The 27,833-nt window shown below is 35.5% G+C and overlaps 1 protein-coding gene across 2 annotated transcripts in view; it reads left to right on the top strand.

Annotated features, from left to right (window-relative positions):
- ITFG1 (integrin alpha FG-GAP repeat containing 1) overlaps positions 1–27,833 on the top strand; it is a 94,900-nt gene that overhangs the window by 25,131 nt on the left and 41,936 nt on the right. For both annotated transcript variants that reach the window (XR_008236542.1, XM_052796193.1), the window contains exons 7-9: positions 2,180–2,241; positions 4,650–4,734; positions 20,176–20,270. Coding sequence is in view for 1 of the 2 variants with exons in the window: in XM_052796193.1 (XP_052652153.1) it covers positions 2,180–2,241; positions 4,650–4,734; positions 20,176–20,270 (242 nt within the window). In the remaining variant the exon portion in view is untranslated. The remainder of the gene's footprint in view (positions 1–2,179; positions 2,242–4,649; positions 4,735–20,175; positions 20,271–27,833) is intronic.

The following is a 27,833-nucleotide window of genomic DNA, read 5'->3' as shown; positions in this document are numbered from 1 at the left end:
CAGCATAACTCATATCTGCCTTCTGTATTTGTTTTTCCACCCTAGGACCATAACTGTGTTGCATAAAAATTTGATGCATTTATTTAACCTAGTAATAACCAACTGTTCAGAGCTGAATTTCTAGCATAATAATACTGGGTGAATCATGTCTTGGGTTGGCAGCTATGCCATTTTGTCTAATTCTGGGATAGTCACAAAACATGTATAAACATAGCATTACCAGTGGGAATGCTGAGTTAATGCTCCCCAAGATCTCTCCTTGCATAGAGGACTGGGCGGAGAGAGGATTGACTTAGCAATTAAAGGTGAGAGGTCAGCTCTGCAGTGTGTGAAACTGAGTCAGCGATGTGGTGGGAAAACAGTTACAGTGCCAATAAAATGTCTGCTGAAGGCTAGGCAACCTGTTACATTTCCTAATCAAATGCGGGTCATTTGCTGTGTATTTAAATATAACACTTAAAGAGCTTATTGTGGCATAATCTGTAGGCGACATAGCTCATATGCAAATTGCAGTACAAATTACAGCATGGATGTACTACAACCCTACTTGAAATACTTATTTGAACCTCAAAAACTCTTTTCAAAGATTTAGTGGCATTTTGGCCTGTAGGAAAGTGAGTTAAGGCTTCTGTTGTTCCATGTTTCTCTTTACACACACACACACCCCCACACACCCCCCGCCCTGTGAATGTGTTAGGTTTTTTAAAATATTTTTCTGGTTTATATCTGACAGTAATCAACAATACTGCACAAACTTCCTTCTACACACAAAGTTAAAATTTGAAAGTTTATATATGTTTTCTAAGTTACATCTATGATATCTTCAGATTGTTTCCATTACTTCTGTCTCTTGCCTTCAAGAAATACTTAAGTACCGATATAATTCATTCCAATGAAGCACACTGTCATGCTTTTCATGTGTATACTCTAAAGGAAATTGCCATTTTAGGTATTCAAGGGAATAAAATTAAATGGTACAACTTTCTGGGGCGGGGGGGGCAGAGCGGGGCACGTGGGGTGTGGAGAGAAATCTGTAAGCAAAATCTTTGTTGGTTTTTTTTTTTTTTGCTTGGGAGTTTTGTTTGATGTGGAGGTTTATGGTTTGGGTTTGTGGTGGGGGTTTTTTTTATTGCCCTGGAAGTCAATACCCCTTATTGTGTCATTTGAAACTTCCTGTACAGCAGTCCACCTGCTTATTCGGTAAACCACCTCAGGATTAAGCATGAATATTCTCTTTTTTTTTTTTTTAATCACTTTTTCTGTCTACAAAGTAACCATTCTGTTCTAACTCAAATAGTGATATTTTAAATGGCAGGGGGGAGGAGGACAATGAAAAAGAAAACAAGTACATAAATCTAAAAGAGTAGTTTTCCTAAAATCTGGACTTCTTAACACTGGACTTAGTAATTTTTAAATTTTTTTCCTTAAACTCCCCCCCTCCTGGTTTTTTTTGGTTGTTTTTGGTTTGTTTTTTTTTTAAAAAACTCCTTTATAAAGCTTTTTCTTCCCATTTTCCTAACTTGGGTGCTTTCCTAAATGGCAATGAATAAGCTCCTCTTTAAGTAGGTGTTGTCAGATAAATCCTCTGAGGCACTCTTTTGCACTGTTTTAATTTTTAAGAGAATTTTAGTGTAAAGGAAGCCTGAAATATTTCTCCATCTCCTTTTCTCCTCCTGTCAACAGTGTTTCTGTTGCTTAATTCAACATATCCAAAATAAAAGGGTGGTTGGTAGGTTTTTATTTTTAATTTTTACTTTAAATTTGACTTTAATTTTGACAAAAATATAACTATGTATACTTCTTTGTAGCTTTGAGGTGCTCTGTCTTTACTATTAAGAAATGTTCTTCAGCGTACATATATAACATCCAGCACTTACTAGATCATGTGAGGCTAACTTAATTTATGTATAAACTATACAAATGCAGAATTTGAGTGCTGAAGGTATATTTATTTATATAGAAGAGTATGAGGGATGAAAATAGTTTTTTGGGGTTTTGTTTTTTAATCTTTCTTGCTTAATATATATACATCTAAACATCACTGGAATATAATATATTTATAACTTATAAAATATAGGTAATATATTTTTAAATACATTATATCTTTATTGAGTGATCAAATATTTGTGTGCATAGTCTAATGTTAAATATTTTATTTCTCTTATGTTTCTCCTTGCAGATTTGTTCCTTACTACCTTACCAAATTCACAAAACATTATTTTTGAGACATGGGTAAATACGGTAAGAGAGAAAATCCAAATAACCATTCTGTTAAAACACAGACAAGTTTAAAAAAAAAAAAAAAAAGTCATCTGATATTCCTTGTTTCAGGAATGAGTGGAACCAAGGTTGAGCCACTAACTGAGCTATTGCATTTAGATTGCAGAATATCACTGGAGATCTTTTATTCAGCATAAGTTCCTCTGCAGATTTTTTAACATGACTACTAAGTAAATCAATCAAACTGCCTTCATACACCTTAGCAGGACTCCTGGTGTGTCATCAGCTGTTCTAGGGACTTACTGACACTTAGCATGGTGATTCATGAAGAAAAAGCTGATCAGATTTCTTACTCTTGCTGTCTCAAAGATTTGTTTTCTTTAAGTAAGCTTTCTTAGAACTATGACTTCAGATCTTGGGTAAGATTTTGTGGGCCAGAGGTTCAAATTCTCACTTCTAACCTTTACAATATGTATGCAACTTACAGTTGAGAAAATCCCAAGTCCCATGTTAACCAAATATCACAAATGCAATTCAAGGTTAGGGAGAAATAGGTCAATGGATTATTTTTATATATTTTTTTACTGAGATTCTGCTTTTGTATTGCCTAACCTGGCCAGCATCAGTGAAAAACCTCCTTATTAATTAATTAATGAAATCAGTTGATTTGAAACTAAGTGTATCCTTTATCTAATCTGTTATTCAAAAGGATTATAGTTAGGAATCTTAGCATGTGTATGTTAAAAGTTTACTTTTTTGTTATAATACAAAGTGCTTGATGTGTTTCTTATTAGCTAAGAAACAGTTTTTGAGGCTTTATTTACCTGAAAATTTATCCATCGTATCACAGTGAGTCACTGTAGAAGTCACTGTCTTGTCTCCGACAACATGGCCATCTTCAACCAGCTGCTGAACTAAAAAAGGGGAGAGAGAAAAAGAAAAAAAAAAAAGAAGAAAAGTAATAGCTGCCAGATAGTCTCTGAATACTAATTTTTAGGCAAAAGTAATGAAAGCTGTACTGGACACTCTTTTTTTTTCTTTTTTTTTTTTTTTTTTTAAAGCGGCAGGTAATGAATACTATATTTCTAGCATTTATATAGACTTAAAAATGAACAGGTTTTGACTTTGATGAATTTAATTCTTGAGGGATTGAATTACTGACTACAGAAGGCATTTGACCTGCCTGCTGTAGGTGATTTTTTAATTTTCTTACAAATTTTGAATTTTCCAAACTCATATATTCTAAATATTATCCCTACATTATATATTTTCTATGCATAGATTTGCTTATCTTTAGAAAGAAGGAATTCTATTATTTGGAATCAATAAACCCAGTAAAATGTCATACATATATGTACATGTATATCAATCTTAAAATAACTTGATTGATCCATTAAAAGCTGTTAAATTGCTCTACAAACCTAAGCAAAGTAATTATCTTCATTGATGCACCATAAAATGCTTTTAAAATATTTGTCTATATGACACATGCTTTTCTGGCCAGCTGAGCCCAGGTCCTAGTCTTTTCTGCATGGAGATGATTTGCATTAATTTTTTTTTCTCTCATCTGAGCTATTATATGTCAAGGTAAAGATACACAGTCAAACATCCATGTACTAACTGTTTCCAGAGTTGCATCTTCAACAGCATTGAAGTCCACAAACTGAGTATGACATGAGTAAGCAATATGGATAACTATACATAATCCACAAAACAGTATCATTTGTCTCAATGGCTTTACGTGTACTTGTGTGCATAGCACTTTATATGAGCTGATTGCAACAACTAGAAGAGTGGGCCTTAGGTCATCTTATGTGACTACGAAAACGTTTTAAATGGTTTTGTTCCTACTGTGATCTGGTTCTATGATAAACAAGGATCCAGCACTCTTCTTTTGTCTTTCTGATGAAATACTGGAATATTGTTTTCTGCAGGCCTAGGTTTTAATAATAGATGATTAAAACAAGACCTAAACCACACCTAATGTAAAATCAAGTTATTTCCTAATTAGGAGGAAAATCAGAAGCTATTTTTGACAGATGTGCAAGTGTGTTTTTATATATTACATATATCTATAAAATCACATGTCACTATGCATAAATGCACACTAGTATTCATAATCACTTAATTATTATTTAGATTATGTTGCTGAAATAACCCAATCTATTCCACATAACACAGCAAAATATATGGACAATTGTATCTGAATATTACTATTACTGGATTTCCATAAGATTCCATGAAGGATTAAAAGTGCAAAAACTCAGTCCCGATTTTCAGAGAGTGCATTTTTTTCCATAGCTGAGACGTCTCTTTATTATCTACTTAAGGGTTTTTTTTATCCATGTGTATTTTCTTTGGTTCAAAAAATCAAATTTTATCACTTAGTCTGCAATTCAGTTTTTTATCATCTTTGTCTTGTTTGATAGGATGGGAACTTCTCTAAACTTGAAAAAACTAAGGAAAAGCCTAGTGGTGTGAAAGTTGTTGGACAGTCCGTGTTTGCAGATTTTGGTGAGTTTTATTCTTCTGAACTATCCTGAGTGTTTCTTTCTCTTTCATATTTTGGTTAGCTACTCTAAATCAAAGAACAAATAAAGATATTTAGCTCTAAAAGTGTTCTTTTTTTTTTTTTTTTTTTCCTTTAAGGTATTACATCTATTTGACTGTTAATCTTGAAATATCTGGGAATGATTATTAATAAATTCAGCTAAATTCAACTTTGGCTATCCCAGTACATTCTGCATCACATGTATCTACTGTTGAGTGCCTTGCTTAACGACCGTTGCTTTGAGGCGTGCTACAACGCCAGACTTACTTTTATGAGACATGTATTTTGTTTGTTGTGATTTGGGGTTTTTTTTTCCCTAATCTTGTTCAGAAGATATTATTTGAATAAATGTTCATAAATTCTTCACCAGTACAAACTAATAAAGCCAAAATGTAAATGAATTTAAATGACTTGAACAAAGATTGATGAAGCATGGTAAAATCTTAATGGTTGTAATTGAAAATTCTGGAAGGCTTTTGGACAGAAGAAAAACTTAATTTATATGTAAATCTATTTTTGCAAGGGTTAGTGAAAGCCTATATTTTTTCTATTAGAATGTACTTTTTCAGTTAATTGTGGCTTATCAATGTGTGTGTCATGTTATGGAGAACAGGAAATGTTGGGTTTTGTAGTTCAAAAAGTAATTTTTTTCTCTGCACTAAAATAAGAATTTTGCAAGCCAAGGGAAAGTGCTACAGGTCTGATTGTGCTGACACCATTTAATGTAAATAATTTCTTAAAGAACTAATTTACTATGTTTATACGACATGCTCATTAATTGTGAGACTGAGCCTGTCTTTTTAAATGTTGTCAAATGGTAGCCTTGTTGCATCCTTTTGGTTTAAAATCAGTTTTAAAGAAAATGAAAATTTTTTAAATTAGAAGTCAGACTCTATGTTAGACCCAGAGTCCAATTCTCTTGCTCTATGCTGCCACTTAGAAGTATTCTTAAGAGTACTAGCAAAGCTGTTTACTGACATGTAACAAGACACCTCTGCTGGATAGTTAATTATCCATAGATCCTTATCTAGCAACTATGGATAGGTTTACAGATCTATAGTAAATGAAGAAGCTGAACAATGCTCTAGGTTCTTCTGTGATATGTTTTTAACACATTTTCTAAAATGTTTGTAAAAGTTTTTGTAAAAATCTTTTACTGTTCATCTATAAATAGAAACACTTGTGTATATAATATCTGAAGGAAAGAACAGAATACTACGGGTTTTGCAGTTAAAAATTGTAAATGTGTTGGGTTTTTTGTAACTCTTTTCCAAGCTGATGTTCTGAATAATGTGTCTTAATAGGTAGTAAGTAGAATTCTGGGTTTTGTTGGTTTTGGTTTGGTTTTTTTTTTAAAGATGGCAATGTGGAAAGCAATCTTTATGTAGGATAATTTTATCTCTATGTTAGGTAGCTAATGAGCCCAAATGATATATCATAATTCTAGAAATTTATCATAATTAATGGAATTTTAATAAACCCTGGGATATCTTTGCAAAGAGAAGTGGAACTGTTCAAATGCTAAAGGTAAAATTTTGAAAATGTGAGTAAATTGAATGCACACTGATATAGCAATACAGTATACTATATGGTTTTGGTACAGCCAAGGTTATGAAAGACAATGGCCGGTATAGTTACCTTAGCCATGGGGGACTCCTGTTTTGGAGTTCCATCACCAGTTTTTTAATACCCTGCTCTGCTAATTATCATCAAATTCATAGGCAAAGCACTAGTGTAAGGCAATAGTGGAGCAATCTTTCTACTAAGGATGAATATAATGGGAGAAAATGCATGCAGGGACTTAAGAAATGCAAGCAAATAAATGCAGAGGGACAGCATATATGGCAAAGCGGATAGAGAGGCAAGGAATCATCGGTATCATCTATGGGAGGAGATGCTGGCTTTTCAGAAGGTGGCTTTTTGGAACTGGTTATTCTGAAAGATCTCAGCCATTTAATCTCTAAGAGAGAACACCCAGCACAGATCTTGCAGTGTGAGGGTCTTGCTTCCTCTTCCTGAACGGCTACATGCACACTATCATCTTTATCTTCATTCTAGATCACGCAAGTTCATCCAGGTGGAGGATGGGAAGTGGTTTAATGGTCTTTCTGCCCATTAATTTTCCTAGAGCGAGTGAAAAGATTGCTATAAATGTATGTGTGTGTTTTGATAGAAGAACAAAGTTTATTCTAACAACTATGGAAATACTTAAAACTATGATTTCAAATTTGCTGTTTGAGTACTATTAGAACTTTGATTAGTCTTTCTTCTGTTGTAACAGTGGGTAGGAAATAGAGCAGTGCATCAATTCTTTTCTTTTTTTTTTTTTTTCACTTTCCCAGCATTAATTTAAAATAATCAAGATGACAAATAGTTATTTTCTCATTGAACAAAGTTTTAGAGAATATTGAAGCAAATATGGTACTAAAACAATGTGTATAGGTAGTGAAAGGGTATAATTCTAAATTCCATGTTCTTTATGAAATGCAGGCTGAAGGAAGTTGAATAATACCCTACCACCACCAAAAAATCCTGCCTACAGCAAAATAGTTCTGTGTAAGAGTGGCTATACAGTAACTGGTCAGAGGAAAAAAACTTTTAATGCAAAGGAGGATCTTCGTTGAGTTCTGCTCATGTTCATTTTCATTCTAGTATTTTTTGCTCTGCACCAGTCAACAATAAAGAGGCAAAATCTCACATTGCTAGAATAACACTGTATCAGAGTGACTGCATTTACCCACTGTGCTATGTCTGCATATGTTTAGGTACTTCAAAAGGTAGTCATTTGTCATACAGATTCTGCTTGTAGTGAGCTGAAGTTAAAGAAAATGCCTTACTAGAAATGGTTTGTCAGACTTGAATGTCTCCTTTTTTCAGTTTTCCGTTTCAAAAAAGATGAAATAATGATTGTCATAAGTCAAAGGAAGTTGAGGTATGATGGTTTGCAGTTTCAAATAGTAATTTGGCTATCTCTAATGGGGCCTGAAAGAGGCTTCATTGCACAACAAATCAAAATAGCACAATGAAAATGTAAAATGAGATGTGTTAGAAGATTGTGCTGCCTTCTACCTAAGTAGCCTTTGCCAAACTGTGTGTGATACACTAAGCAGAACATACCATAGCGCACTCGCTCTGCTCTGTGCATGCTGTAAGCATCTTCACTGTTGGTACTGGGGTACAGCTGTTGTGACTAGAAACATTCGATATAGTCACAAGCCTGTTACATTCTTACTTCTGTGTTGCCTGCCTCTATTTTCTTCCCCTTTCTTGACATTTTTCTGTACCTCAATAGCCGATGTGCCAGCCTTGCCATTCACTAAAGGTTTCAAAGGATTCCATATTTCTCTGTGCTTTCACTTTCTGCCGCTTCTCATGTACTTTGTGCATATTGGACTCTGGAATGATGTCAGGTCCAGACATGAGCTTGGGAGTATGTCACTTGTGCTGCCGCCTTTTCATTTACACCCACCATTCTATTTGTACACTGTTGCACTTCTGCAGTCCAAGATTCTGATTTATTGATCACACCTGTCTTGGCAAAACATGTTGTTTCAAAAGGTGACTTTGTCTAACATTATTTCCTGCTTCCAAAAGTTTTATTTGAAGTACCGTTTCCAGCCATAAGTATTTACCTGTCATTTGAAAAAAGAGGGGGAGCTTTGAAAAAGATCCTGACTGAGAACCTCCAAGAGCAACAAATTTTGGGTAAGGTTTCCACTCTTAAAGTAATCAGGTTGAACAACAGCTATCAAGTAGAAATTATTTAGATAAGTGGAGTTGGAAAAAACAGCAATTAGGTGACTCAGGAGAAACTGTGACAGATGTTAGTCTAATCTTAGCACCAAGTCTTCCTGAAGTGCTCAATAAAGATATATTTTTTTTCATGAAAAAGATTACAAATGTATGTTTGTATACATCTATATATATGTATCTGTAAGGTCTACTACATTTCTGTATATACGTGTGTGTGTATGTATGTGTATATTTTAATGGAAAAATATGCAAAAGCAGGTGTATATATATCAATATATTTACAGTAATGTAGTAGACCTTAGACTTTATGTCTAAATTGGGACCTCTAAAATAAGTAGCACTCCCCCTCTGTTACATGATAGCAGTGATTTGTACATTAACCTGACAAAAGGAGAGGGAACAATTGACAAATTTGTATTGCCCTTTTAAAAATGAATCAGAAATGCTTTGTGACATATTTATTACAAATGGCATTTCAATTGATTAAGGTGAGCAGAGCTGGCCACCAGAGAATTCTAGACTTATTTGGCTGACACATTGCTCCAAACAAGTAAGAGCTCTTCATTATTACTTTTTCTATTCTTCTCATGTCACTATGGTAATTGCAGTGCAGTGGTTGCTATAGCAAAAATGATTAATTCTCTGTTGTTGTTATCTGTATGCTAGCAGAGGCTTTTTATGAGATCCACTTGTACTGTCTTTAGAGGATATCATAGATGTTGGCTAGAATCCCGATAAATAATCGCAATTATAAAAGGTTTTAATAATTGTCACTTAAAATAGTGGAAAACTTTGTTGAAGAAATTTAAGGATTTCGGTGGGATGCTCTGAAAATGACCAATGTTTTTTGAGTAACGAGATGAATGTGAACCATTTTTTGGACACACAAACCTGCTATTTTCTTGTTACTTTGAAGATTAATGAAATATGTCTTTAAAGTAGTGACCCAGAAGCAATTAGCATAGAATATTTTGCTGTTTTGTACAGTCCATTAGTTCATTTTTATAGGAAATTAATGTTAGAACTGCTATTCAACTGTGATTTGTTCAGTTGGATAGTGAAGATTGAGAAATCATCCTCTGTGATATCTGATTTAAGAACGTAAAAGTTTGATTAATCAGTCAGTGATTTTGCTTAGTTTAGGCAAAGAAATTTGTTGCAGCCTGGATGTAAAGAGAATAAAAAATAGCTTTTCAAAATCAAACTTGATCATACTGTTGATAGTGTCCTCATAAGTAAATACAACACAACTCAAGGTAGCATTTAGCCAACTCCACCTCAGTTCTTTATCTTTTACTCGCCATTTGTTTTCTTAGCTGCTGCTCAGTCTTTATCTGTGTGGTCTTCCCTAATTTCTGAAGTCTGTGTTTACTCCTACTATGCAAACTTGCTTACTTTTTGACAAAACATGGATTGGGATTGTTACAGTTCTATCCAAGTCTTTTAGGGACCTGAACTCAAATTTTCTCATATGTAATATCCCGTTATCCAACTAATAAACCCAAGACAATCTTCTCCGTTCTTCTCCCTACCAAGTAATTGAATTGTTTCATGTATGTTAAGTACTTACATGACATACGGTAGAAATTATCATTTTTCTCATAGGAAATTATAGCTCATTATTGCCAGTTAATTATGTTCAAGCAGGATAACAGAGTGCTTAACGTTTGGGGGCTTTTAAAGCCATTCATTGCACTGTGCAAAATGCATTTGGTTGAAAGATTTTTGTTTAAAGTAGACTTTGATTATCCTGCAGCTGATGATATCTTAAATGCACTGCTTTTCTGCCTGCAGTCACATTTCAATTTTGTAGCTTTTAGTTCTGTGTATCAACTTCGTTTTAGCATCTGAATTTCTTTAGTTTTTTCCTTCTCTTCAGAATGTTGCATCCTCAGATGTAGTAGCTGTGTATCAAAGGTAAACTGTAATGGTTCATTTCAGTAAATAACCCCTTTATAAAGCAATTGTCTTTTGAGCATAGCATTGTGAAAATATACTAGTGCTCCTGTAGTCAATAAAAGGATTCTCCAAGAACCTTAAGATGCAGGAGTATAGTACTTCTGTGTTTGAAACGCTCTGCATATGAGGAAAACTCTTCTTACTGTGATCAGTTTGGGTGAAAAAGATATAAAAGCTGATGGTAATAAAGAATTCTGAGTGACTTCAGATAAGGAAGAAGTTGTTTTAGTAACAGATGCACTTCAGTTCATCTGAAACAGCAGTGCATAGAGACATATCAAGTTAATTGCCACTTGTGTATTTCAGTCCATGAAAGTGTATTTAGAAGCTAAATCTGACTTAATTGGTAACCAGCAATGCTGTTCAGTGGTACCTTCTTATTGTTCTACTATTAGTCCTATTTTTTTTTTTTTTTAGACTTCTATCATTTTTGACAGTTTTTTTTCTACAAAAAGATCCTGTATTGAGGTTTAAGGCTGTAGCTATAAGTTGTACTCCTTTGCAGTTCCTTAAAAAAAAAAAAAACAAAAAACAAAAAAACAAAAAAACCCACAAACAAAAAAAGTGTAAATTCATGTTCGTTATAAATAACTTTGCTCTACAGACTGCACCCCATTTGACTGCCTTAGTAACTTCATCATTCATTTTTGCAGTCATGGTGTGGATCTGAGAATAGGATGGACATTAAGTTGAAGCAATTGTGTAAAGTCCACATAGGAAACTTTTAAATACAATGGCCTCAAATTCTTCTTTCAAATTCATCTTTGACCCTTTCAGGAGATTATTTTTCCATGCATCTCATTCTTACTGTTTGTCCCTGTCACAAACATAATTTCATATTGTTCCTTTTGCTGTTTAAAACACTGCATTTCCTGATCCTTAAGGCATCTGTTCTGCTATGACATCCACAGAAATCCCACATTTCTGAACTGTTTCCCATCTCCTTGCCACTAAATTGTAGCTGGGTACAATTGTACCAATGGTATTACTGAAAATCCAAGAGATCTTTTTCCTAATACAGTTCTTGTTTTCCCTGAATTTGCACAGAGTAAATAATAAATAATATAGTAAAGATATAGTTGTGATTAAATTGTCTAATTTTTTAAGAGCAAAGTGTTTTAGAATATTTTGGCATTTCGTGGCACCTGTGAGAGCGCTGTGTGATGGGCTGAGACTGGCTGGAGTTACAGCCTTAGATGATGTGTTAGTCAGTATTCTTAAGTAACTTTATATGCATTCTTCACTCCCTCCAAAATATAAACACAAATTCTGTTATTTCTTTCTGTCCAAGTCTTTATTATGACTTGGATGCAGTGTGCACTTCTCGGGGGGGGGAAAATCTGTTTCCCGTATTTTGCCAAGTTCTTTCACATGTTGCTGACAAATGCTAACATCTGGGGGGAAAAAAAATCGTTGTTGCTTCATATTGATTTTTGTCAAAGGGGCTTGTACATTAAGAATTACTTTTGCTTTCTTTTCAATAGTAAAATTAGAGGAGTGATGCACGTGCCACTTGCTTATTCTTTGTTGAACAACTTAATCTCCTCAGGATTGAGTTTTTCTTTGACAGTCTTCATGGTTAATACAAGAACCGTCAACCCAAAATTTAGTCACGCAAGTGGCTTGCTTTAATTAGTGTTATCCCCTTTTGTTAGCATGTGAAGGTTTAATGCCATACGAGCTTTCTAAATGTGTAACATTAGATAGTTCTAAGCTGTACAGTCAGGCTTTATAGTTTCTGTTGTAACAATGTGAGGTAGTTGGAGCTAGTAGTTTTCAGCATAAAATACAACAGGAATTTAAGTGCTATTTTTTGCTTAGTGTGCAGAGGGGTTCTCATTTTGTATTTAATCTAATTTCTTTTTCCTGCTTGGATTCCAGTTAGTACATTTGATATAGTCTTTCCATTCAAGACAGAAGACTGCACTGTTGGATCAGATGCAGCCTGGAAGTCTCTGTGCAGTTTGCTGGCATGCTGTGTTTAAATGCTTCTCTTGCAGTGGAGGTGTGAATATGGTTTCTTTGGAAGGATATAGATAGGCTTAAAGTCAGAATTGATTTAGTGTGAAGGAGAGTGATATAAGGGTTTCTTTAATGTCCACAGAACTTTGAAGCATCTGTAAAAGCTCTTTGCATCTGTTTTTTGAAGTTGTGATTCACATGTTCTAAAAGCAGCTAACACTGATTCTTTTAATAATGCATAATTATCCTAGCAATTTATTATAACTGTCTGTGTCATGACCATCTCATTGACACCTAAAGGCAGAGAGTGACAAAAGAATTCTAATCATTTTATTACTTCAGAAGATAAATTTAAGATAATCAGCTTTCAAACAAACCTTTTGTTTTGTTTGAATATCTTGCCTGCCCCAGAAGGGTATTGTTTTGAGCACTACTGTAACAGGGCTTTTTCCTCCTTATTTTCTTACTATCCTTTAGAACTTTAAATGAAAGGCTCATGAGAAAGGAGAATGAGAACTGTGCAAAGGCATGAGGGAGAGATGTGAGCAAGCTCTATGTATGGTGAAATAAAAAGCATATAAAGCTTCATTAGGATTTATCGTATTAAACGAGAGATGCCTTATACTTATTTGGGCTTTAAATCAACAGCAGAGAAAAACTTCTTGGCTTTTATTGTACTACGCTGAGGACATTATTTTTCTCACATTTTTGAAGGCAACTAGGAAAACTGCACCAACAGGAGGTCTGTAATAATACAGGGACCACAGCTAGTTTAGAATGTGCATTCTCAATAGAGAACAGTAGCCTCTCAAGGCATGAGAACTTTGTGGTCTATGAAGTGTCTTGCTTTTATGTAGCATCAGGTTCAGAATTATGGAAGCTAGACTGTTCTCACTGTCTTAGCCTACATAGTTAGCTTATTTCTATTTGCCAGAAAACAATTTCTTTTTATTTAACATAACTGTAATAAGTTATAATAATCAGCCTATCATCAACACACACAAGAAGTTGATTCAATTTTTGTTTTTAAAGGAGCAGAAGTAAGTTTACGCTGCAGCAGAACTACATAGCTGTTCACAGTAAAAAGATTTGGACCATATGCCCACCAAAAGCTGTTTTGCTCTTTATAACTACAACTTTGTCTTGCTGTATTACAAAACAGTTTTGAATTGACTGATCATGATACTTGTCATTTCCCCAGGTTCTGTTTTTCTTTCAGAGCCCATGTTGGAAAGTACATTGTACAAGCATGTGCAGTGAATCTAATAACCCTTGAATTTGGTTGCAAAATACTGCTTTTCTGACACCTTTTTCTATGTTTTTAAAGGAATTTGAAGATTTGGATTGAGTATTTTTTGCCTGTGTTTACTCATGCTAAGTAAATTATATGCATGTTTGCTTTAAAAGCATATCTCTATGTCTTGGTTTGGGAAGAAGTTCTCTATGTATGTAACTTTTTTCATAAAGTTTGAAAGAACTTCATAATTCACTAGCAGTCTTTTCTTAAAAAAAAAAAAAAATCAGTTTGTTAGTGGAGGGTTACATTCTGTCTTTTCTCTGTTGTAGGGCCTACTGCCTATTTGCCTATTCAGCCTAGTTACTTTATATATAATTTCTCTTTAATTATGGATACTTTTTTTTTTCATCACAAAAGGTCTATGCCAATCTGAGATGATAATCTAGTTGGTTCAAATTGAAAGGGCTAAATCCTAATAGGCCTGTTACAGCAATTTCTTAACTGTCAGAGCTGAAACTACACAAACTCTAGTGTCACCATCATGAATTAGCAGACAGCACAACATCTACATGTAGATGTGCAATTCGGTGAGGTGCTAGGACCACAGGGTCAATGCATCTCTTGGAGTAACCACTGACACACAGTTTGCTATTTGTGCATTCATTTTAAAACCTGTGCTTAGGCTACGGTACATTAGCATTGCATTTTGAACATATAACACTTTTTAGTAACATTATGTTGTTCTTAATCTGATTTACAAGGGTTTTTTTCTGCTTTGTCCCACTCAAATTTACTTTTATAGTAGATTGAAAAAAATTGAGCTATGTTTTTTGCAAGTGTGAACATTCACAATCAATGTTAAAACTTCAGCTGCAAGTAATTTTTGTCATACAGTCTCTCTGTGTGAGGTGTGCTCCCAGTGATCTGCACAATCTGTGTCTTTTGAGTTAGTCTTGTTCTGGATTGGATTGCTAGCACTTTGCAGACATGGGCAAAATGTTGGAAGGAAGGCTTTGTATCCATGGCTTTTTGTTGAAATACAGTGAACAGGCAGTTGTAAGTAATGATTCTCACGTGATTCCTGGATGGTATAAGACTGCTAATTTTGTCTTTACATATTTTGACATAAGTACAGATTTGCAGCTGATGAGTATGTGGGACTGTTCTTTTTCTAGCCTTTTCTACTGCCTATAAAATTTGTTCTTTATTAACCATGTAGTTCTTTAGTATCACAGTCAAGCCACGATCGTGCTAACAGTTGAGTTTTTATTTGTATGTTAAACATGTTTTAAGTTGAGTGGTGCTAGCTAGCAAAGAACATTTGGAGTCTAGAGTATGTTTAGCCACATCCAGTGCTACAAATTACATTGAAATTACAAGTAAGGATAACCTTGAGATTTCCAGCAGTTTGGACTGAGATTGTTTAAAATCCGTATAGTAGTAGAAAGATAGACTAGTAGACCCTAGGAGCTGAGTGAAGACTACAGAGGATCTCCAGAAATAGATTTCCTAAGTAGACCCAGGCTGAAGTACATTATTAAAGACATGTTATGCAAGGTATTTTTTTTAAATCTGAAACTAGTGCAGCTTATTTCAGCTGGTCTGATGAGTTCATCCAGCCATTGTCACCAATGCATGTTTTGTCACCTATGAATACTTAATTGCGCTAGAGCAAATGTGCTAATGATACTCCTTTTTAATTTCTGTCTTCTTCCTCGTTTGTGGAGGAATTTAAATTCAAGATTAGAGTTTAAAATTAAAGGATGTTTATTTAAATTGAGATTGAAACACAGCATGAAGATGAGAAGAGTTAGCATTGTAGGTCTGTGGTAAGTTTGTTGTTAGTGAGATTGAGCTCTTCTGTGAGCAACTGTTGGGGGTTTTTTGTGTGGTCTTCCAAGATCAGTAGAGTTGTGCCAAAGGTTTGTATTTCAGCGGGTGCTTCCAAGGTGGGAATCGCATAAGGATTAAGAATAAATTCTTTTCTTTCAAAACTGGAAAAACTGCTGTATCAATTTGTTGGTTGCACATAGTGCCTTTGAAAAAGCTTCAGAAATACAGGAAACGTTGTATTTCTAGTTATTACAGATGAGGACAGTTTAAAATGGCAATGGATAGTGAAACAGATTCTGGTTTAGCTTTGTGCTTAGGGCTGCTTTTGGGGGAGGTTTTTTTTTCTTCTTGGGCTTTTTGAACAAAGATTGATGCAAGATTTTTATTTAACTAAATTATTCTACAGTTTTAGCCAATATTCCAGGTGGGTTTTATCCTTATTCTTTTTTATTTTTGTCACAAACAGTAACTGCTGCAGTTGATTTGTAAAATGTGTTAGCATTTTTTACAATCTCTGATTTTTCTTCAGAAAATTGCTTTTGATCAAATAACCTCAACAGTAGCAGATGGATCTGTACATTGTAAGATGTGCATTAGAAATCAAAACTAGAGAAGAAATAAGAGATAATAGTATGACAGAGATGAAGAATGTTGGGCTTTCCTTCTTTTGATTGCTACTTTTCTGTAATAAAGTATTTAATTGTGGGTTTTCTTAAACTACTCTGCTACAACTCGGAAGATATTCTTGTTTCACTGATGTCCTATTTCCAGCTACATTCTCAGTGTTGGTGCTTTACTTGATGCCTTTTAAGTTTAAAATTTGTTTTGCCTGCTCTACAGTGAATATGTACCACCCTTTCTTTTGGATGAAAAATGCTAACAGTTATGAAGCTCTTCAGTGAGGCAGATGTATAAAGTGCCCATTATCATGTATACTATAAACGTTACAAATGTTTTTTGAAAGGTTAGAAGCTTTAATTGTTCCAGCTTTCTCTTGCTATGATCTTCTTGGTCATTGTGTCAGCAATAATGGGCACAATTCTCATTCACAGTATATAAAACATAATAATTTTTAATTATGTCTAAATAAATACCTAATTTTAAAAAATAATCTTTTTCTATATGCTAAGCACATAATAGGTAAAATACTTGAAGTTGTACTGTAATCATCCAGTATGACAAGTAAATGTCAGGAAGTAATTTCTGTGTAAATCAGGTACCATGTCAAAAGGAACATGAATTATTTAATTTTTTTAAAGTGAATACAAAACACATGGAAAACTCTACACTTAAGAGCCACATGTAGAAGTTTTAAAGGAGGTGTTTTTATTTAGATTCTGCTTTCTAATACCTGCTTTTTAAAGCTGGTAGTTTTTCTGTCTCTCAACTGTGAAGGCAGTTCTGCAACATGTTACAACACTTATAAATCAATACTTGATGTGATCCAAGCTTATCCTTTCGTTTCCCTGCTCCTATATTTCTACTTTCTCCAGTGTGTTGGTCCTAATTCTTACCTGATTCCACAGTGAGCCATTCTAGAGCTAAATCAGCTGATGGAAGCCATGCACTTCTGAGGAGGAGGGAAGGAAATGGAAGTGCTTTTAGACAGCTCAGCTCCTCAGTCACCTCACCATGTGGTCACCTTTAGTTGAACCCCACAGCCTATATCACTTCAAATTAAAAGTGTCATACTGTAAAGCCATGGTTTTGTAGAGCCATATAAAATGGATTTTATTAAAATACTATTTTTAAAATACTGATTTAAGTAACTGGAAATTTACAACACCACACAAACTTAACTTAAAATTTAGTTTCCGACATCTATGCTTAAGGCAAATGTAATTATACTAACTCATTGGACTAATATGTTTATATCTCATTTCTTTATCATCTTTAAATTCAGCTGAGCACCAAGTGTTTAAACAAACAAACAAACAAAAAAACCCCACACAAAACAGTCCAGTGTTCAATAAGATGGATATCTCTATCTGAAAAACTTTTGGAGGGTGGATACAGCAATAATTTGAGATCTAGGTGAGCATAAGAATGGCCCCTCAGACTCCTTCTCTTCAGGATTTTTCTTGACAAAATTTATTTTTAAAATAAACTTTTTTCTTAAAACTGTGCTATAAATTTCCAGCAGATTTTTCTCTTATCTTCCAAATCTATTTTTTAACTATTGGATTCTTAAATATGTGTTACACAGAATTGAAGAGAAATTGCAACTGAAAACATGAGCCTATAATAAAAGTAAAATAAATGGACCTGTAGGTTCTGGTCAAAGGAATTGGGGAAATTGTGTCCTTCTAATATGGAATACGTGGCATATTTTCAGTTGCAGGGGCAAAGGTATGTTGTTTGATGCATATTTACCTTCTATTCATTCTTTGTACTGAATTATTTTAATCAAATCTTGCTCTTAAACTTGTAATTTAACTAGAACACTTGCATCTGTAAGGTGGCGGCTTCTTGTCTAATTATGTGAAAGTTCCATCCTTCTTACTGCCCTATAGTTTCATTATTCTTCAAACCTACATAGGTTGTTCTTGTCAATATACTGCAGTATTGCTGAACATTAATTACCAAGACTATCAAACTGGGTTATCAGTATAACAAGATGAATGTTTGCAATTTAAGTAGAATCAAACATTTTATATTCTTCTCTGCTCCATAGCATAATTTAAAATGAGAACATCCTTGTCCCTTTCTAACAACGAGCAAGAAGAGAGTTGGTATTAGAAGGTTCTTTGTCCTCATGCGTTATTGAAAATCTTCTAAAATTACTTCAGACTGCAGCTTCTATAGAAATGTGATTAAATTATTAGGGCTTAATTTAAATTTTATATTCACAAAAGACTTGCATCTCTGCAACTTAATTCTGTTCTAGCAAACCCTTCAATATTTCCATAGTTAACGATTTGCAAATTAAACAGTTTCTCCCCTTTTTAAGTTTAGAAAAAGCCTGCAGTCTAAACAGTATTTTCTTCTAGTACATGTAAGCAAAAAATAAAGTAACACGTTTTAATTGTTGTTCTTGAATGATGCAGAAGGAAAACAAACAACTTCAAAAGTTGGTGCTGATTTCAGACTGGTCAAATTCAATAGCTGCTATGATAATTTCTCTATTCAGTGGTCATTTGCTTTCCCATCTCTTTGGATGCGAACTTACTGGATTTCTATCACCTAGGTTACTCAGCATCCTGAATTGTCTATCCTTGATAACAGAGCTGCCATGATGATTTGGGAGGGTTTTAGTGGTGAGGTAAAATAATTCATGAGGCAGATGGGATGTAGGAAGCCACTAAAGGTGACTGTTTGGCTTTATCACTTGGAGATATTTGGAGAAGTCTGATATTTTCCTCACTCCTCCTCCCCCTTATAACTCTATTTTCCATCTCCCAATTTCCTTATGTAATGAGAGGGACCTAGAAAACTTAACTGTGCACAGATATAGAGATATATATATACACACATTAAAAGGAGGTTCAGCTTCATAGAAATATAATTTGGCAGGCTGAGAAAGCATTTCTTATAGTATGGGTAAAGTACGACAATGTTTAGGGCTGTGGTCAGTAGCATAGTGTGAAATGAATAAGGGACTCGGTGACTTTGGCAGATGATCTGATTTTTGCATATTAACTAAGGAGATTTCATCATGCAACTTTACAAAATCCACTTAAAATATTAATACCAAGCTCCTCAGAGCTGTATGGGCTAATGGGCAATTTGAAAAGATTAATTTTTTTATTACAGTATGAGCTTTGATTTCATAGCCTGGAAAAGCAGATTCCCTGAAATTTTCCTGAGCTGGGGCATACCATCTCTCTAGCAAGTCAAGTTTGTTTATAATCAGGACTTGTAGTGGTAGTCGTTAATGCAGCAATTCTAGCTGCTGCTTTTTGGCTGCTTACGTTCAACTGCTTCTCTGTTCTTCCTTCTTAGCCCATACAAGGTAACTTGTGGTGGCCTGTCTCTTACTAGAAAGGCAGTGTATTTCTCAATGTCCTAGGCAGGGCTGCAAGGTCAAAATGGGAACATAGTTATTTCTCCTGGAGTAGATAATGAGCAGTACGTTGATTTTTTTTTTTATTATTATTATTATATGCTCTGTGTGTAAATTACACAGATTTGCCTAATTCTGTAAGCCTGGAATTTTTTAGCCATCATGTTAGTCAACCTTCCAGTGTTGTTTTTTATCTTATGTTATAGATTAACATACTACATATGAACTCATGACTGTTCTTAAAGTCTTGCTGACAGCACAAGAGTTTAAAGCTAGTTCAGAAAATTAAATAAGTTTGTATAGTAGACTTATGATGGTGGATTTATCTTAAAGGTAATTTTTTTTCCCAACTAAACACAGGGATTGAGTAAATTACTAAGCAATTACTCTTCTAAATATATCACATTATCATCAGAAATAAAATTTAAAACTTTCTTTATATTATGGGTCAAGATGAAAATACATCAACTAAGACAATCTTCAAACAAAAGACCCGAATTAGATTATTAGGTTAAGGAATTTGAATAGGTCTAGTTTATCTCCTGTAATTTTTCACATTTAAAAAAAATAATAAATTATTCACAGCTGATTATCTCTTGCAAGCAGGGTTTCTGATTTTGCAAATACAAAGCTGACAGTCTTTTACTTCTTTGACAGATGGGGACGGACGAAGTGAACATTTATTACCAGTCTGTGAAGATACAACATGTCAAAAAAGTGCCATCTACTTAACGAAGCTAGGATTGGATCAGGTATTGTGAGTTTGGAATTGCAAAGACAAAGGAAAATACTGTGCTTTATGAAGTAATATGAAATAGGAAAATAATTTTTCAGGAAAGAAAAATGAAACTTCCTCACCTGTAATTACTGCATATAAGAGACTTTTATTTATTTACTTATTTATTACCTATCTGAAAAAATGCGGGTTTGGTGGGAGAGGTTGCATACCTAGAATTCTAGATAATGGATAGAAGAAAATTATGGATGTTTCTGATGAGTCACTTTCTTGATTGCAAAACACTGCCTTCTAAGCACCATAACTGCCCTAGCCTTAGCACAAGATGAAAACCAAGGTTTGTATTAAGAATTGGAAACAGATCTAATTAATTCATATAAGCTTCTTCAGTTTAAGTTAGGGAGTTATTTTATAATTAAAAAAAAATAAAATAAATACATACACACGCATATATCAAGTTGAACCAGCCCACACCTCTTACCCCTTATTTCTATGGTGTCTTTGATTGTTATTAATTAAGTAAATTTCCAAATGGTATATGAGGACTTGTTTAGGCTATGTATCTTCAGGATTGGGCTTCTATTAAACTATTTCAGCTTTGTTTGTTCACAACACTACTTGTTTTGAGAGTCATGGTCATAATTCATGTAATAGATTACTATATATTCATTTATTTTAAAGCGTGTGCTAATCTGTTTTAAGTATTTACAGTGCCTTGCTTTGTCATAAAGTTACAGCTTACAATAAATTAACCTAATGTTTGCTTGATGCCTTAATAAATGTTTTTACTAAATTCGTATTTAGCAATGTGAACCTAAAGGCCAAGGTGACCTATAAAGTACTTGCTTATAGCTGACAACAAAACCCACTGTAGTGTACTTACAGAAATTTATAATCTATACCATACATGTTTCTAACCAGGTTATGAATTAGTGTTTATTCCTTTATTGACAAATTAAAAGTAGAAATTTTTTTGTGTAAGTATGTATTGGTTTTGTGTGGCAAGGTTTTGGTAGCGGGTGGGGTTACAGGGGTGGCTTCTGTAAGAAGCTGCTGGAAGCTTCCCCTGTGTTCGACAGAGCCCATACCAGCCGGCTCTAAGACAGACCCGCCGCCGGCCAAGGCCGAGCCAATCAGCGATAGTGGTAACGCCTCTGTGATAACATTTTTAAGAAGGAAAAAAAGTTGGGACGGCAGTATTCGGCAGCCGGAGAGAGGAGTGAGAACATGTAAGAGAAACAACCCTGCGGACACCAAGGTCAGTGAAGAAGGAGGGGGAGGAGATGCTCCAGGCGCCGGAGCAGAGATTCCCCTGCAGCCCGTGGTGAAGACCATGGTGAGGCAGGCTGTCCCCCTGCAGTCCATGGAGGTCCACGGTGGAGCAGATATCCATCCACCTGCAGCCCGTGGAGGACCCCACGCCGGAGCAGGTGGGTTCCCGAAGGAGGCTGTGACCCCGTGGGAACCCCGCGCTGGAGCAGGCTCCTGGCAGGACCTGCGGATCTGTGGAGAGAGGAGCCCACGGAGCAGGTTTTCTGGCAGGACTTGTGACCCCGTGGGGGGCTCACGCTGGAGCAGTCTGTGCCTGAAGGACTGCACACCGTGGAAAGGACCCATGCTGGAGCAGTTCGTGAAGAACTGCAGCCCGTGGGAAGGACCCACGTTGGAGAAGTTCGTGGAGGACTGTCTCCCGTGGGTGGGACCCCACGCTGGAGCAGGGGAAGAGTGTGATGAGTCCTCCCCCTGAGGAGGATGAAGCGGCAGAAAATAACGTGTGATGAACTGACCGTAAACCCCATCCCCATCCCCCTGTGCCGCTGGGGGGGTGGTAGAGAATCCGGGAGTGAAGTTGTGCCCGGGAAGAAGGGAGGGGTGGAGGGAAGGTGTTCTGAGATTTGGTTTTATTTCTCATTACCCTACTCTGGTTGATTTGTAATAAATCAAGTTAATTTTTCCCCAAACTGAGTCTGTTTTGCCCGTGACGGTAATTGGTGAGTGATCTCTCCTATCCTTATCTCGACCCACAAGCTCTTTGTTATATTTTCTCTCCCCTGTCCAGTTGAGAAGGAGGGGGAGTGATAGAACAGCTCTGGTGGGCACCTGGCGTCCAGCCAGGGTTAACCCATCACAAAGTAGTACCCTCTCTGATCTATATTTCAGAATTTATAGGTGAACATATCTTTTGCTCAAGGAACAGTACATAGTTTGATAAAGTGCTTCTTGTTACAGTCTGTAGTCCAAGTTGATAGCGTAGATTTTCTCTCATTTAAAGGATCAGAATTTCTAGAACACAGGCTGTAGCATACTTTCCTACTAGCAAAAAAATCACTACCTATTGGAAAGGAAAGCACACAGTTACCGGTCAGCTAAAGAAATATAATTAGGATGGAATATACCATCAGTGTAAGAAAGAGTAAGTAGCTCTAAATGTATCTTCTTTCAGCCTTCTAATCTTGGCATCTCTGTTCTTCAAAATGCATGTTTTCCTGTGCACCCTGTGGTTGTTTGGGGGTTGGTTTTTATTTATTTATTTATTTATTTACATTAATTCCCTATGAACACAGAATAGAGACAATGGATTATAGTGTTGCTGGATACACAGTGTTACAGTAGAGTTTGATTTACAGGTCATAGCATTTGTATAAAGCAAGTGGATGTTCGATTCAGGATACTTTTATTGCTTTCTGGTCAAAGGGGAGAACACAGACTTTTGATAAGCACGTTACACTGGTTATATTGCTGTAATGGGTTGCTTACAATTCACTGTTGAGTAGTTAGGGTGCTCTAATGTCAAAAGACAACTGCTCTTTAGCTCTAAATTTAGTTCCTTACTCTTGCTAATGTAAGAAGTAAAAGATTTGAGCTTTTCTGCTCAAGTAAATTTGAGACAAATATTCTCAATGAAAGTAATTTCACTGTGGAAAATCAACCACACACAAATAGCATGTACCATTGGGAGGTAGAAAGCTGTTACTTGAGAGTAGCAGATGACCGGACAGTGTACTAAAGAAAAGTTATATTATCTGTTGTTCATGGTACACTTCTAGAAGGAAGTGATGCAGTAGTGGCAGAGGTGTGGGTCAATTTGCATAATACCAGAATTTTTCTGAAGTAGGGTCTTTTATTGTAACCTGCTCTGAAGTAACATTGCACATAGAGAGTTTTTCTGTTCCTTCATTGTTTAATTTTTTTGATAGAGGTCAACTATTTAATTACAAATATATCAGATTTTTAACATACCACTTTTGATGCTCATCAGTATATTTAATTTTTATACTTAATTTGGCAATTTCACTGTGTAGTTTCGATTTTAAAATAACTTCCAAGATAATGACATTTGAGGTAAAAACTAGCACTGTCCTGGTTTCAGCTGGGATAGAGTTAACTGTCTTCCTAGTAGCTGGTATAGTGCTATGTTTTGAGTTCAGTATGCAAGAATGTTGATAACTGATGTTTTCAGTTGTTGCTAAGTAATGTTTAGTCTCAAGTCAAGGATTTTTCAGCTTCTCATGCCCAGCCACTGAAAAAGCTGGGGGGGCACAAGAAGTTGGCACAGAACACAGCCAGGGCACCTGACCCAAACTGGCCAACAGTGTATTCCATACCATGTGACGTCCCATCTAGTATAGGAACTGGGGGGGGTGGGGACGGGGGGATCACCGCTCGGGGACTATCTGGGTGTCGATCGGCGGGTGGTGAGCAATTGCACTGCGCATCATTTGTACATTCCAATCCTTTTATTATTACTGTTGTCATTTTATTAGTGTTATCATCATCATTATTAGTTTCTTCTTTTCTGTTCTATTAAACTGTTCTTATCTCAACCCATGGGTTTTACTTCTTTTCCCTATTTTCTCCCCCATCCCACTGGGTGGGGGGGGAGTGAGTGAGCGGCTGCATGGTGCTTAGTTGCTGGCTGGGGTTAAACCACAACAAGCACCCAAATGTTGTCACTTTATTTTAAAAAGTGAAGAATCCAACAGATTCTCATCCTGCTAGAAAAAAAGTATTAAAAAGTATTAAGAGTCACCTAGAAACTTTAAAGCAATTTTCCCTGCATATTTTTAGAATTACTTTAATTAAAATGACAGTATCAAATGGCATGCAATAATGACTTGTTCTGGCCTAACCTTTTTAAGGAGTTATATCTAGAACACTCTTTTCTTGCAGTCTTAAACTCATCTAGAGGTGATGGAGCTTTTTCTTCTAAGGCATTTTATCTTTTCTATTCTGAAACAGTGGAAAATGTCAGTATCTTCATTCATATGTCTGCAGCTTTTCCCATGTGTTGCATGTTTCCTTCAGGTAGAAAACTATTCAAACATGTTAGTTCCCATATTTGGAAGTGAAATGTTTTGATTTCACTGAATTTGGTCACTGTGAGATCAGATGACCCTGCTTCTGGCTTTGACTAAGTAAGTTAATCTTCATAAGCAATGATAAATGTAAACTTTGTGGCAACAGACTGGGATCAATTCCTTTCATTTAATCACTTTACAACTTGAGGGAAATAATAATAAGCCCTTGTGGTGCAGAATGTGTTTCAACAAAGGGATGGTATCCCTTGTGTAACAGGTAGGTAATTATAGGGAATCTATGGGAAACTGAGAGATTGCAAGTCTATTATTGAAAAAGAAGAAGATACTATATATCCATTATCTCTGTTCAGTATTTGCTGTAGGGTTTGGGGCGGGGGGTGGTGTTCTTTTTTTTTGTTTTAGTTAAGGGTGTAGCGAAGAATTCTGGTTTTCAGATTTTTTTTTTTTTTTTTAAAGAAACTTACTGATCTCAGATCTGAAAAATCACTAATTAATTAGATGACTGTCTTACAAAAAATATTTTGCATATGGTAGCTGGACCTGGGTCTGTCCTTCCTGCTTGTTTATTGTGACATTTGATGAAACCAAATGAAAATCAATTAACACAGTTCCATGAGAGTGTATGGTGCATAGGGATGAAATGCATAACAATCAGAAATACACATCTGTAGAATTTGTGGTTGTAAAAATTATGCTGTGGAGAGGCATGCAATGGCATGTCAGGCTTTGGAGCTGTTCTGGTAAGATCTTGTTTGATGTCTGTCAGTCTACGCTATATTTCTTATGATGTCTTTGGCACAGCTGGATGGCTACTGAAAAGCCAAGCAGATCTAGGAGAATTATTTCAAGGATGATCTTTCACCATAGGTTTTAATTTATTTAATGACTTAATCTTTATAAGTATTAGAAATATCTCAGATAAATTTCCTTCTTTTGAACGATGGAGCAAAAGTAAAGGCCAACAAAATACAGATGAGTGACTAAAGGAGATACAGACCTACTAAAATTTTAAAAGAATGTGAATGTTTCCATAGCAACAGAAGAATTGCTGTCAGATCTGAAGTAGAATCCCATATGCTGTTGCAGATTGTGGCAGGTGTGAGGACACCTCAGACATCTTTAAATTCACCTGCAATAGCTACAGACTAATCTGCTAGCTGATTTAGATCTCTCATCTGGATTCTGAAAATTAGACCGAGTTCTCCCTAAAAATGTTTTAAAGTTCCTGGTACTGATTATTGTAAAAACTCTAGATACTATGATATTCTTAGAGGTGACTGATCTTTCTTTTAATTTTGCCAAGTATTCAGTATGATTTTTCATTTGTTTCCTGAGGCAAACAGTATTATTTTGGTCCCTTCATTTGAGAGTTTCTTTCTGGGCTTGATTCTTATAACCTTTCTCTGTACAATAGAAAGGTTATAGCTTTATTGTTCTTATACATTTAGCAGCTCTGAAGTAGAACACAGCAGTGCATCCTACAGCAAACCACAGGTCTTTGTGGTATCATTCTCTAGGCTAGAGAGGTATGTGAGAGCATTGATTATCAGCTGCAGTGGGTCAGTGTTGGAAGTTTTTCCTCATTCCTCTATAACAGTTTAAAGGGGTGAGGGGATTGCAGCTGCTGTAATTTTCCTAAGTCTCAGATTCTACAAGATGCTCTCGTGATTTCTAAGTTGCTCGTCTTTCTCAAAGCAGTAATGGGGCCATGAGCCACATTCTAGCATATGACTTTTACTGCTTTGGTTACTTTTTTCTGTGTTGCTAAATCCATGTTTGGGATTGTCATCTTCTGGACTTTGAACGCTGTAAGTTAATGGTGTAATCTATAGGTAATTTACTTTCTTTTTATGCAGTAGTGCCTGCTCAACTGTATATGGAATTCAGGTGACCTTCATATGCACTGAAAGCCTAATGCATTCTGAAATCATGGGATTTATTTTTTATGTGCAGCTGAACTACAATGCACATGTACAGTAGAGGGGGACGCCCCCAGGGAAAAAGACTTCTGTTGCTGTGGCCAGTTCTTCCAGGCCACTCTTGATACTCACGTTTCTATAGGATGGGATAGTATTTGTCATAGAAAGGAGGACAAACCCTGGCATTTCCAGAAAAGGTATTGGTCAAGAATGGGCTACCAATTTCCAAATGCTTTCTGACTCCCAGCTGGCTCCTTGTCTGTGTTAGGTGGCCTAGAAGCGGGCAGCTGGCTGGATGGGGTTTTTGTGCTTCATAGGTTTCTGGCCATGGTTTAAAAATTAAGATGTGTTAATCTCAAAGTTTTGGCTCAGAGACCTGCTAATATGCTTTAGAGCAAGAGAAGTGCCTTTTCCTAATGTGTGGAAGAATGTGGACTCTGAAAGAAATGCGCCCTTTTCAAGTTAAGTCTGGTGAGTGCAACTAGTTTTAAATTTCTCAAGGACCCAAGGTCTTTCTCAAAATGAAAAAGACGCTGTTTTCACAGGGCAGTAAAGCATTCTCTTTTCTACTTGTTGAAAACCAAATATTTGAAGAGTTTGAAAAAAATTTTCAAGCACTTAAATAAAGATGTTTTTCTTGGTTTAGTCTACAAAATCATTACTTGAAGGAGTAAAAATATCTATATAAATGTTATAAGTAATGATATTAGTGGTGCCATGCAATGGAATTTAACAGAAAGGGAAGAAGTAAATCTTTGATTTCTCTGACTGAATTTTATGTGTTCACTTAAATTTTCTTTTAGATACACTCATTCCATTTTTCAGTCTATTTTTCATCTGAGCTACATAACAGAAATCATATGATCAGAAAACCACAAAAAATAGCTTTGTGTGGCCTCATTATACCCACCTATTTCTATCTTAGAGTGAAAGGAAAAAAAATAGGTTTTAGTCTTTTTCCTATTAAAATAGTAACGGCAAACATGAAGCTTAAAGTAATTGGATTATCAAATACAAAAGTAGTAGGAGATTTATATTATTGACAAACGTATTTTCATTTTTTGCTGTCTGTACTGAAATATATGTCCTGAGGCACATGAACAATTAATCTTGCATTACATTACACAATACTGCCGTTTATAATAGAAATATACAGAATGAGTTTCTCCAGAAGTGTGGATTGCTCTGAATTTAAACTGTCAGAGTAAGTTACATATAGTGCTAGAATGTGCTCTGGTTACACACCAAACAAGACTGATGTTTTTGAAATGTTCTACAACTGCTGTTATAAAAAGTCCCACAACTGGTTCAGTGAGATGGATGAATCTTACCCTGTAGTGT

Source organism: Harpia harpyja, chromosome 9, assembly GCF_026419915.1.
Source record: "Harpia harpyja isolate bHarHar1 chromosome 9, bHarHar1 primary haplotype, whole genome shotgun sequence".
NCBI classification, from domain to species: domain Eukaryota; kingdom Metazoa; phylum Chordata; class Aves; order Accipitriformes; family Accipitridae; genus Harpia; species Harpia harpyja.
This window is presented reverse-complemented; position numbering and strand designations above follow the sequence as displayed.